This window comes from Filicampus tigris, chromosome 12 (assembly GCF_054856515.1).
Source record: "Filicampus tigris isolate MCC_2025a chromosome 12, RoL_Ftig_1.0, whole genome shotgun sequence".
NCBI classification, from domain to species: domain Eukaryota; kingdom Metazoa; phylum Chordata; class Actinopteri; order Syngnathiformes; family Syngnathidae; genus Filicampus; species Filicampus tigris.
In genome coordinates this window covers 1,878,822-1,892,190 of record NC_141228.1, presented here as the reverse complement: position 1 = coordinate 1,892,190, position 13,369 = coordinate 1,878,822, and the positions used below count along the sequence as shown (strand labels likewise).

The 13,369-nt window shown below is 37.9% G+C and overlaps 1 protein-coding gene across 24 annotated transcripts in view; it reads right to left on the bottom strand.

Moving 5' to 3' along the window:
• Positions 1 to 422: 422 nt before the first annotated feature.
• Positions 423 to 13,369, bottom strand: part of lrrc7 (leucine rich repeat containing 7) — a 217,932-nt gene continuing 204,985 nt past the window's right edge. For 14 of the 24 annotated variants that reach the window (XM_086047845.1, XM_086047838.1, XM_086047837.1 and 11 more), the window contains 2 exons: positions 10,009 to 10,083; positions 423 to 3,306 (listed from right to left, as the gene is read on the bottom strand). In XM_086047845.1, the coding sequence (XP_085903971.1) occupies positions 3,196 to 3,306; positions 10,009 to 10,083 (186 nt within the window). In that variant the 3' untranslated portion in view covers positions 423 to 3,195. Of the gene's footprint in view, positions 3,492 to 8,751; positions 9,877 to 10,008; positions 10,084 to 13,369 lie in introns of those variants that run through there. The other 10 variants (XM_086047851.1, XM_086047854.1, XM_086047858.1 and 7 more) reach the window with 6 other exon arrangements.

The window sequence follows — 13,369 nt, the reverse complement described above, 5'->3', positions numbered from 1 at the left end:
GGTGAAAAAAAACCCCACAAAAGTAAATGAGCAGAGCAGAAAGAAAACATCTGACTGCATTACAATGTAAAGAGCCCAGATTACCAATAGTGACATTTTTTATTTGTACAATAGAGACTTTAATACATTATTCAAAACACTTCTTATATATTGAAAAAAACTTTACGTTCCAAAGCCCAAAATAGCTTCAGAATAATTGCTGCACAGCATGTTTTCAATATTATACATATAATATTTTTGGGGTAGAAACTGTATCTTAAATAGTATGTACAGGTAGCATCTGCAAAATGCACTCTAAACACATGATACATTATATATATATATATATATATATATATATATATATATATATATATATATATATATATATATATACATATATATATACACACGTATATATATATATATATATATATATATATATACACACACATATATATATATATATATATATATATACACACACACACACTTCGGCTGTTACAATTCGCTTTATAAATATTCAAAATTAAAAGTGGAAGGATTTCAACTTGCATTTGCAAATAAACAACTAAATAAATAAATAAATAGATAACCCAAAAAAACAAACAAACACATAGTGCTGTAAACTGTCACTAAAACTGTCCAACTTTAAGAGCATATTTCTCTCGCCAGAGGTCAAAGTACTTTTTGTCACACAACAGAAGAAGCAGCATTCAAGTCGAGTAAGTGTATACTGCAGAAAGCATGAGTACATTCACAATTAGTAGGAGTCATTTCAAATTTGATATCTTTCACAGCTATTGTATGTACAGTGAAACCGTCTCAGCTCTTATGTATGCTTATCACATAAAAAAAAGACTTTTTATAGCCATATACATATATATATATACATATTTGTATGACATAAATGACAATTCCAGTAGAAATACATTTGGTACACTTTTGGATAGTTCATGTTTAAGTTTCCAAGTCATACTATGCATACCTTCATCTGCAACATTGTTATAAGAGTCATTAGAAAATATCACAACTTTTGAGACAATGCTAAGGTATAGCAGTATATTTAGAAATAATTACCTGAAACATGTAGTAAAAATAATTTAATTATCAAACCTTTTCTGTCTTTGCATCATAATACCGCTCATATTTTTAGACTTTTTTAGAATTACCGGTAGGTGGTGTTGGCGGCTGTCACTACAGCCATATAACTAAACTGTGCCATTTCGTGCCACAAACTCCATTAAATGGCTGGAAACATATTGAAACATAATGGTCACTGCATGACACTCATAATAAAAGAAATGTGGTTGTCAGAGTTTATAAAGTACATAGACGACCTGTGACCATACATGAAATGTCTTCTTTTTTTTTTTTTTCCATTTCTGAAATCTGAAGTGCACTCAGTCATGTTAGTTTGTCCTCTGTGTGGACGTGTGTGTTGTATTACTAATACAGTATTTCTTAAAAGACCGGTGTGGAGCATCTACTTGCAGCTGACATTTAAATCTTCCCCCAAGTTCAGTGGTCCTTAGCCATTATCACAGTGTAATGGAAGTCATTGCCTGGGCAATGACGTGATCTGAAGCTGTCTAGGACCACAAGGGTTGCTATGTTGTTGGCTGGGCAGCCATCAGAGCTTGGTGATGGCCTATTTCGAGTTGGTAAAGCATTTGTTTATGTATGTCTCGTCGGAGGGATTTGTGGAGGACCACTTTATATGTGAAATGACCATTTCAGTTAGTCTTCATATCACTAAATGATCACAAATAACTAACAATGCATATTATAACAGTTATTCCAATAGATCACATTGGAATACTGCACACTGGTCTTGGAAGCAGAGAGGGGCCATCATTCTGTAGAATACTGCATGCAGAGAGTAGCCCCACCCACAGAAGCCATGCAGCCTCTGGTGCTGTGGGTAGACCAGATGTGGGCCGCAAAAATGTAAGTTCTGGTATTTTGGGCCTGTGTAAATATCAGTGGGGAGGATGTAAGGGACCAAATATAGAAGATAACTCTTTTCAGTACACTACAGAGCTGAGATGCCGCAATGCAAATGTATCCAGTTAACAATAAAAAGTGATTTGAGCGCATGCTGTGTTCATCATATAACTTAAAACAAAAGGCTGTGATGTTGGGAAAACTATAGCAAACATTAAAAATGTTCAAAACGTGACACAAACATTATGCATAATACGCAGCTGTATATGAGCATCTAGCTTATTTTAAATGCATCTAAATTCAGAAATGTATAGTACGGATGCAGCATTGCATATACTTTGTTATGCATTTTTTTTGTGTGTAAACATTCGCTGAAGTTGCTCATTAGATGGCACTGTAGGACAAGTTGGATTCTGCTGGAAAACTCAATGGACAACAGCTCAAAAAACATGACTATTGCTTTAGCTATCTTCTAGCACAGCAGGCAGTTCTTTAAACAGAAAAAAATGTTGCAGTGAAAGCTCAAATGGGAAAACACAATCCTTTTCATAAAGAAAATGATCATCGTACAGTCCAAGACATAACTGAACTTGTGGTTTCAAAAACAATGCAAAAAAAATTACTTCAGGCTCAGAGGGAATACTCCAGAAAGCTGCCGCTCAATGTATGTACACAAGCCAGACCTTTTCTCTTTTTAAATGTTAATTTCAGTATACTAGAGCCACAACTCTAAAATGGACAACAGCAGTACAGAATAAATGAGGAAAAAGATTTGAAACAAAAGGACAGGGTGCATGTTTGAAAGAATTAAAACATCAAAATGAAAAGCAATAAAGTGTATCGATTTTTTTTTTCAAATTTAAGTCACAGATCTCTAGTTACCAACCAAACAAAGGAGACTGACCAATTAGTTGCCTAATTAATAATCCAAACACAAAATCCAAATTGCAGCAGCCCTGTGGTGACTCAAGGAGTATCATCCTTTGGGGATCCTTCAGGGCTTAACCAGGTCCCCTCGTCTCTGGAGAGATAGCCGATATGCTTGTACGATTTGGCACACGTAATTGCCTATAGTCCAGCAATAGGCAAAAAAAAAAAAAAGTCTGCTGTCCTCTAAAAATATTTGTTTTCTTCTTCCTCTTTTTTTTTTCCAAAATCGGCTCTTTTTTCCAGTTCCACCAGCCTCCAGAAGAGGGCAGGTGGGGTGGTGAAGAGTGATGACGAGCACACAAGTGATGGTGTGTTTGCTCATTTGTTTTTAAGGTATTTTTAGGGGGTGCTGCTGTCTCTCAGAACCACCAAGTCCACCGTCCTTTGGAAACTCTTCAGAAGAGAGACGGCTGTCTCATGTTCCATGTGTAAAAAATTATGTCCATTAGCCTGCAAGGCAAACACGCAGCACAGTAAGCAGCATGTGTGTGCGCATGCATGGTAAGATATGTGCATTGCAGTTTTCCTTATGTCAATTTGTGAGTTTGTGGAACGATGGAGGGCCACTGCCATCATTAGCTCAGTAAACATCACTGTTGGGGAAAAGAGAGAAAAGTGGAGGATCTACACACATGCTGTTGAAAGAGAAGGGGTAAAGACAAAAAAAGGACATTTAAGATGAATTCAACAATTGAGAAGGAGGGTGGGGAGGAAAGGGATTGAACACAGATAGCGGTCGTTTTTTTTTCTTACTCTGTAACAGAAACACTATCGTTAAAAAAATAATAAAAAAAACTCTTAGACCCGTATTCAATATTTGCATTTTTAAACTCCAAATATGTTTTTTTTAATCTGCATTCTATTGAAAATGGCATCATGTAAGTCATCTAAAATTCTCCTAACCTTGTTTTACTGTGACTGCCGCCCACCCCCCCCCACCCCCCGCAAACAGTTCACACTGCTTTCACATGTTCAAAATGATCTATGACAGCCCTTGTTAAATGCAATGCCAACTTTTCACACTGTTGTCCGAAATGGGTTATCTGTTTTTCTGACACCTTCAACAACACATGGCTTTACCGGAGCGGATGTACTGTATAAACTTGCCTAATCAGAGCCCACACCAAAAATCCATTTGAAGATCTGTGCTGATCTGAAGAGGGTTGTGTGCAGGAGATGCCAAGAACAGTGGGCAAATATTCCGAGTCAAGATGTGTCATGCTGATAAGATTCCTTCTCGAAGTACAAGCAAATGTCTTCAAGATCTAAAGATTTAGGCTGTGCACATTTACAGTATGTAGCCACAATATTGTATGAATTCATGTTTTTCATTCACTTGAACTGTGAAGATCATAGATTTTTAATAGCTTAATAAATTACATTATACAAACTGCAATTCCAATGACGTTGGAACATTGCGAAAAACTTAAATTAAAAACAGAATGTTTTACAAATCCTTTTCAACCTATAAATGCGCTTTTTGGGCTCCGGATGACATCAATGTCGGATATGTCTGTTCAGACCGCGGCCGCATTGAAAAAAATGGATATTATCCGATTTAGGACCACATATGAAAGCGACCCATGTCGGACTTGAAAAAAATCGGAATTGAGACGTTCAGACTGTCATTAAAAAATCAGATTCAGGTCACATATGGGCAAAAAAATCCAATCTGCGTCACATTTGCCTGCGGTGTGAACCTAGCCTTATATCCAGCAATGTCTGGATTTTGCATGCAAGCAAAACAACCACGCGAGTGATGTAGCTAACGAAGATGTCGGCTGTGTAAGGAATCCTTTACAGGGCTCTATAATGCGCCCAATTTTCACTATGTGGGAACTGAAAAGAATTATAAATTGTACAAGTACAACCAGCCGAAGTCTGAAAAATCTTGAAGCTTGCGGTAAAAAAATAAAACAACAACAAAAAACACACTAATGGCATTAACTTGGGTGGCAGCTGGGAGTGTGATGATGACTGAGCCGTTTCTTTTTCTTTATTAATTGTACTTTTACATTCGCTACTGGATACTATAATTGTGTGGATAAATTGATGAGTTCTAGGGATTTTCACCGCACTTTCACATCCCGGACAAGATAGCACGACCAACGGGAGCGAGGTATTGGTGCATCAATCCTTTGATATCGATATATCGATACTCCCAAGCTACTCATTTGGCAACGATTTCCTTAAACAAGTATCGATAGCAACTTTAAAAAAAAAATGAGAGCGCACACATCATTTTCAACAGTTTTTGGTAGTTTACTACGCAATTGCGCAGAAACCCACGTATGCATGGGAGGATTGGACCAGTCCGTGTCACATGACCAGGAAACGAGACGTGACGTGAGAGTCAAACACGCGGTGTCATATACGGGGAAGAGATGTGTAAGGCATGACAAAGGGAAATCTAAGTGTGGTGTGATTTTTCACCCGTCTATAAAGATAGTGCAAGCTGCCAACATGTGATAAACATGTTGTTTCCTGCGGCAAGCATTTGCATTTTGCAAGCATCTAAAGACAGCACATACCGAGACCCAGAGTGAGCTTGAAGAAAGACCAGTCTCCTGCACCATCCGCTGTGCGGCAAAAGACCCTGTTTGAGAGTTTGTAAAAGTCTAGGTACAAACTGTTACCTTATCTTTGCCAGTGTAGTGATATGGACAATGCCTGTATTGTGTCAGTTCCTGAGTGCTTAAATACTATGACCACAATCTAATTTTAACATGTCACACAAACACACAGGTATAAAGGATAATAGTTGATGCAAAATTTACAGTGTTGAGTATGCATATCTTTTCAAGCATCTTAAAGCCTGATTAAATCAGCTTAAACAAAAAAACAAAACATGTTATTATGTGGATAAGTAAGCAGCAAAGCTACAGAAGCAATTTGTGTCTAAAATATGTCATGTCATGTCATCTTCCAAACCGCTTATCCAATATAGGGTCGCGGGGAGTTGCTGGAGCCTATCCCAGCCGTCAATGGGCGAAGGCAGACTACACCCCGAACTGGGCGCCAGCCAGTCGCAGGGCACACATAGACACTGTCACTGAGCGGGAATCGATCCCACGCTGCCCGCACACAACTCAGGCGTGTGTACCACTACACTATCAGCGGACGTGTCTAAAATATGAGATATAGAATTATGTGGATTTTGCATGACATTTTATTTTTCCACTGAAAAGAGAATATTTAAATTGTGTTGTTTTGATTGGTATTCATCTGCAACATGTTTTCTTACATTTACATGATGATTTTCACATTTGCTTAATTACAAGCTAAAACTAGGAACATGCAAATGTGCATTATTTTGTTCACATGTATTTATTATTAAATTAGTTTGTTTATTTGTTTATTTTATATATATATACTTTAGTTTTATTATATATTGTACATCATCTGCACAAAATAATATTTATTATAGTATTTGCCATGCGAATTGCCTGTGTAAAATTAATTTCATTGAATAACATACCAAGAAAATGGTTATCGGTATTGATTATATTGCAAGAAAAAGTATTGAATCTGTAAAGTTTGGTATCGTCCATCCCTAGCAGTATCTCTGTGGATTGTCGCCGGGTCTGGCAGGCTCTCTAAGTGGCGCAAGTAATGTAAACAAAAGTGGGGCTACAGAGCTGGGATAATTGGCTCAGCTAAAGACTAGCTATGCAAGCCTCCACTGTCGAGCCTCTGTAACTCTCTAATGCCAGACCCATAACACAGAAAAGCGAAAATCTTGAACTACAACAGGTTCAACAACAAGTTGAAAACAACCAAAAAGCATGAATAACTAATTGAGATGAGCAATATGATTGACAATATGCCAATTGCAGACACGGCATCGTTCCACTGGTAGGTAGGGCCACCCTTACCAACGGGCTTACCTGGGTTTCAACCAAGAGGTAATAGAAAAGTATGACAAAGGGATGTTAATCTCGCCAAAGAATATGACCGTAATGTATCAACAGCTGCCATGTTATTAAATCAGTTATTTACAAAACGCCAGGCAAGAACCACTTCTGAGAGAGAACATGAACCAAAGAGGGCAAAAAACGATGAGGACAGCAATTAAAAGGTAAGCGACCATCATTTTTATTCTTTACTCTATTCTGAGTTTTTTACATTATGCACAACTCTCATTTATTGTGAAATAATCTAATTGTAACATGAATTTGTTACATTTTTTTATGCATTTTTATGCTTTATAAAACATTTATCTCTGAATATTGGGGGCTTGGAACAGATTAGAGCATTTACATGGAAAACACGTTTCTACTTACAACATTTTCTACTTAAGAAATTTCTTCCAGAACCAATTAATTTCGTAAGTAGAGGTACCACACTGTATTATAATGCATCTCTGGTATTGTTCAGGGGGCTGGCCCAAATGTGAAGAAGGTGGGCCGTATCCATATGGTTTTTTAAGAATGAATGAGTTGAATATGTAGGAAGTAGGAATTTTGGGGGTGTTTAAAAGCTGAATGTGAGTTGAATGAGTTGAATGACTTGAATTTGTGGAAATTGGAATGGTGTTACTGTGAAAAGTTGAATGTGCCAATGGAAACTAATGGTGAATTGGTAATTTTGGGTTTTTTTTTTTAAGGATGAATTAGTTGAATGTGTGGGAATTAGGAATTTGGGGGGGTGTTTAAAAGCTGAATGTGAGTTGAATGACTTGAATTAGTGGAAATCGGGAAGGCGTAAATGTGATAAGTTGAATGTTCTAATGGAAATGAATGGTTAATAGTGGAATTTTTGTGGGGGTTTTTAAGGGTGAATGAGTTGAATGTGTGGGAAGTAGGAATTTTGGGGGTGTTGAAAAGCTGAATGTGAGCTTAATGTGGTGAATGACTTGAATTTGTGGAAATTGGAATGGTGTAAATGTGAAAAGTTAAATGTGTCAATGGAAATGAGTGATGAATAATTGTTTTTTTGTGTTTTTTTTGAGGGTGAATGACTTGAATGTGTGGGAAGTCGGAATTTTGGGGGTGTTGAAAAGCTGAATGTGGGTTGAATGAGTTCAATGACTTGAATTTGTGGAAATTGAGAACGTGTAAATGTGAAAAGTTGAATGTTCCAATGGAAATGAATGGTTAGTGATGGAATTTTTGTGGGTTTTTAAGTGTGAATGAGTAGAAAATGTAGTAAGCAGGAATTTGGGGGGTGTTGAAACGTTGAATGTGACCTGAATGAGTTGAATGACTTGAATTTGTGGAAATTGGAATGGTGTAAATGTGAAAAGTTGAATGTGTCAATGGAAATGAATGGTGAATAGTTGAATTTTGGTGTTTTTTTTCAGGGTGAATGACTTCAATGTGTGGGAAAAAGGAATTTGGGGTGTGTTGAAAAGCTTGACCAATACGAGTTGAATGAGATGAATGCGAATTTCAAATTGGAATGATGTAAATGTGAATTGTTGAATATGGCAATGGGAATGAATGGTGGAATTTTGTGGTTTTTTTACGGGTGATTAAGTTGAATTTTTGGGAAGTAGGAATTGTGGGTGTGTTGAAAAGCTTTACCAATGTGAGTTGAATCTTGTGAATTTTAAATTGTAATGGTGGAAATGGGAAATGTTGAAAGTGCCATTGGAAATGAATGGGTTTTTTTGGGGGGTAAAAAATGGGAAATATTGGGGAGACTGTAAATTTGGGGAATGAAAAAAAATAATACCCCGGAAGGCATGAATTTTCTGAATGTTTTGAAACTTGAATGAAGTGAATCGGGTCAAAAATGTGGAAGGATTCGCACACCAAAAGAAGTGTTAAAAAGCGGAATAATAATAATAATAAACTATAGGAATAACATATGTGTGAAGGCCTTCGCCTTCACACAATAAAGAATAGGAGTAACATATGTGTGAAGGCGAAGGCCTTCACACAATTAGTAAAATGTCAATGCCTTGATGCATAAGTACAGTCAGAGCCATAAACATAATTGTATTAATAATTTAGTTTCATTTATTTGGTCATGCAGTTGTTCACAAAGTGCTGAATCTTGCCCCATCCTTGCTAGTGAACAGCTGAGCTATTCGGGGATGCTCCTTTTACACCCAACCATGACACTCACTTGTTTTCCAATAAACCTGTTCACCTGTGAAATGTTCCAAACAGGGTTTTTTTTTAGCATTCCTCAACTTTCTCAGTCTTGTGTAGCCACTCTCCCAGCTTTTTGGAGAACAAGTTGCGGGCATCAAATTAAAAATGAGAGAATATTTGCCAAAAAATAAAATAAATAAAAATACTGTTCACCATGCAGTTTGAACATTAAATAGGTTGCCTTTGTTGTGTATTCAACTGAATATAGGTTGAAAAGGATTTGCAAATCGTTGAATTCTGTTTTGATTTACATTTTACAAAACATCGCTAGTAGGTGGAATAGGTTTGTATACTATTACATTTTGTTTGAATTTTTATGATTTATTGTGATCTTTTTTTTTGATATCATAAAAACATGTAAAATATTTTACCAACTATGTTTTTACTTTTTAGAGCAATTGTATGTTTGCAATAATAATAATAATAATAATTATAATAATGCACTACCTAATGTCCACATTTTCCTGTCTTTACATGTGTTTCTTAGTTTTGTACTGAAATGCTAAGTGCGTGAATATTGTTTGTTTTCAATGTTATATTTTATTTCTATGCATGTGTCAGGTTGCAATCTGTTGAGTTTGAATAAATATCAAACATTCTAAAATACATTGTGTTTTATTCTTCATTGAGCAACTGAGTTACTAACTCAATTACTTTTTGGAAGAAGTCATTTGTAACTATAACTAATTACCCTTTAACAACACGCCCAACACTGATGATAATTACTTGCCAGCGGTCGTCGCAAAGGGCACCACTCAAGAGTTTTGACCAGGACCGGCGGTGCTGGGTGAATATATCCAAATATATGGAGGAAAGTAAGTGCGGTCTTTCGGGTATTTATCATAATTTATCCACCCAACCTTAAGGCTGGGCTCTGGTGATGGGTCTGCATGTCAGTTACATGAAACCTAAACATGACCTGTCGCCCGTGTGAAGGAAAAGGAAAGAGTTGGAGGAGAGAGGCGGGGTGGGGGGGTGGGGGGGGGCAGTATGAGAGGGAAGAAGAACATGGTTGTTACTGGTCCATCTATTGATGAGTGAGAGGTGTTACCTGTAGTATCTTGTCTCCAGGCTGCAGAGAAGATGCAGCGGGCCCGTCATGCTGTACCCTAGTAACAAAGATACCCTATAAGTCAAAATGATACAAGGTTAGGACAACACAGGGACACGATGGTTTAGAATCTTTGCCTTTCTTATTTTCATCTTAATATCCACTCCCTCCCCTATAAAATATTGTGTCTGCCAAAAATGAAAGGGCATTCTCTTCATTCAGATTCTAGCGATGCATACAACTTCATCCATTGTTTGAAATTGAGACAATTAATCCCAGTTATTTGAGTCGTTAAGTTTCTTACAATTTACTGCAAAAAGCAACTCAGCACCAAAATGTTTTTCTGATTAAACAGACAAAGACTTAAGAGGAGATGTCAAAATAATTAAGAGATGCATCAAATATACAGTAGAATGAGGAGAGAACAATAGGTGTGAAATGGGTACTATATTGGGCAAATAAGGTAGTGGGAGGGCAGAAGATACACAGTCCCATATTTTCTTTAAACAACCCAAGGCAGAGATTATAAAAACACCAACATCTTTTCACATCTTGGTGAAAGATGTTTATGAACACAGTGCGAGACAATGTGGCAGTATCAGCTCAATGAGTTTCAACAGGTTGTGCACCTGTTGAACATATGACATATGAGAGATGGGCCACATAGGGGGGATGCCAGATGATAAAGAACTATACTCCGTAATAACGACAGTACTGTAGCACCAACAAAGAAAGTAAACATGTACAGATACACTGCACAAAGGTGCACATTTCGGAAGTATTAGTTCACTTATATCACTGGCATTTAAACAGTGAGCCTCATAAATGTTTTTCTCTAAAGTGTTCTAAATTTGATATTGATGTCATTTGCGATAAACTGTGAAAACAGAAGAAAAGGGTATTATGTGATCAATTTTAGTTCACATTTAAGCCTAAAGAGAGGGAACTGAAAGACCTTTCCTCATAGTGTCATATGGAGCTCACTGTACCTTACAAATTTACAAATGCGCTTATTAACAGGTGAAGCTGTGAAGCGTTAGTCACACATGTTGGCATAGAAGGCACAAAGCTTGCCAAAGCGTTAACATTAACATCAATAGTCTGTTTTAAAACAAAGAACATGATAGATGGTCAGCTCCTGAAAAAGGATGTAGTTTAGGAATAACATAATCACAGGAGACAGCTTGAAACCCGCTCAATCTATCAAGGCAGCAAAGTAAAAAAAATAATAAAATAAATAAGAGAAAAAAAGTGTTGCTGTAGAAAAATCCATGACCCAGAGTTGACTGGGAAATGTAGCACATTAACAATTACACTCACACCTTGATTTTAATGTAATGTAGGAAAAGTTATTAAAATAGTGCGTCAAAAATGTCTCTTCAGTTGTCAATATCATAATAAACAGCAACAAAATCTGTCAAATGTGTAGTCCACAGACTGTCAACAAGCAACCACACTTTGCCTGCCTGAATGGAGCCCACTTGTCGACTCTCAAAGCAGAAAAGTAGAAAAAATTGATTATGTTTAAATGACACGGCATAAAGTGTGCTTTGAAAATATAGATACAATAAAAATAAGCAACTTTAAATGACAATAATCAGTTAATCAATCAATCACATTTTATTTATATTGCACTTTTCATATATAAAAATGCAACTCAAAGTGCTGTAAAACATCCAAAACACAACATAAAAAGAAGACCCGTTCCCGGTGCAGTGCTTAACATATTTATCAGACCACCACTCATGAAAAGCTTATGCCACCGCTTCCCTAGTTTTTTGATAGCAAAAGCACATTTTGCTGTAACTATATACTACTGACTTCCAGTCCCGTCTCGGTGGCGCCCTCCATTCCCGTTCCGACGGCGGCCAGCCTGCGGCCGTCCTCCATTCCCCTTCCGGCGGCACCCGCCCTCCATTCTTGTCCCGGCAGCGCCAGCGCTGTTAGTTCTCCGCTTTCTTTCAGTCTTTGTTGGTTCGTTTTTGTTTGTCTTGTCTTGTCAAAGTCAAGTCCAGGGGTCTCACTTATCAAAAAGTGCGTTAGCACAAAAGTTGGAATTGGCGTAAGGAAAAATCAGACCGATTAAACTGTTCGTATGCACACCTGTATGACGTTTTCCCTTAATCAGACTCCCATTTGCAAATGAGCACATAGGTGGAACACGTCCTATCAACCATATATGGTCAATAGGAAGCAGGAAAATTAGTAAAAATTAGCGTTGTAGGCAGATGTTTCATTGAGCGAGGAGCATGGCAACTGCAGGAAAGGTGACGAGGAAACGTAATTTCACAAAGTGTGAAATGGACAAACTAGTCGGAGAAGTGCAGGAGGCAAGGAAGGGTGTGCTGTTTGGTGGCTTTGAAAGCGACACTCCCTAAAAACTCTCTCCTTCCTGATACTTGCTTGATCAACATCGTGTAGCAGTGCCAGCAGTGCCATTTTTCAATATGCACAGATGTCACTGGCTCACCGCAGCATTTATATGCTTGTATGGCAATCACGCTGATGATTCACAGCTTGACACCACGTCAGTCATCCAACCATCCATTATCGATACCGCTTATCCTCACAAGGGTCGCGGGCGTGCTGGAGCCTATCCCAGCTGTGTTCGGGCAGTAGGCGGGGGACACCCTGAATTGGTTGCCAGCCAATCGCAGGGCACACAGAGACAAACATCCGCACTCACAATCACACCTAGGGGCAATTTAGAGAGTCCAATCAACTTACCATGCATGTTTTTGGAATGTGGGAGGAAACCGGAGTACCGAGAGAAAACCCACGCAGGCACGGGGAGAACATGCAAACTCCACACAGGGAGGCCGGGGCCGGGATCGAGCCCACGACCTCTGAACTGTGAGGCGGACGTGCTAACCAGTCGACCAACGCGCCGCCCACGTCAGTCATATTCATCCAAATTTAAAAATCCATTGGAATTGACTGAGTCCAAAAAATAAAACACATACACGTGTTATTTTGTATGTTGTTTTTTCCCAGCGTAAGCATCGTATATTGTAGACGAATTTGAATACATCTCCTCCGTGTCGTGTATCGCACAGGATGCTAAGGCTTACATTTAATTTAGTGACGTGTATGACGAAGAGGAGGACAAAGGTGTCAATACTGTATAGGATAATGATCACTTGGCAACCATGGAATTAAACTTCAGCGAGCTGCGCAACACCCGGGGCACTCTCATGCTTGTTTTTTTATTTTTCGAATTTAATGGCATGATAATAATAAAAGTATACTTCTGTTTCATATATATAAATTTATATATATATATATAGAGAGAGAGAGAGAGAGAGAGAGAGAGAGAGAGAGAGAGAGAGAGAGAGAGAGAGAGAGAGAGAGAGAGAGAGAG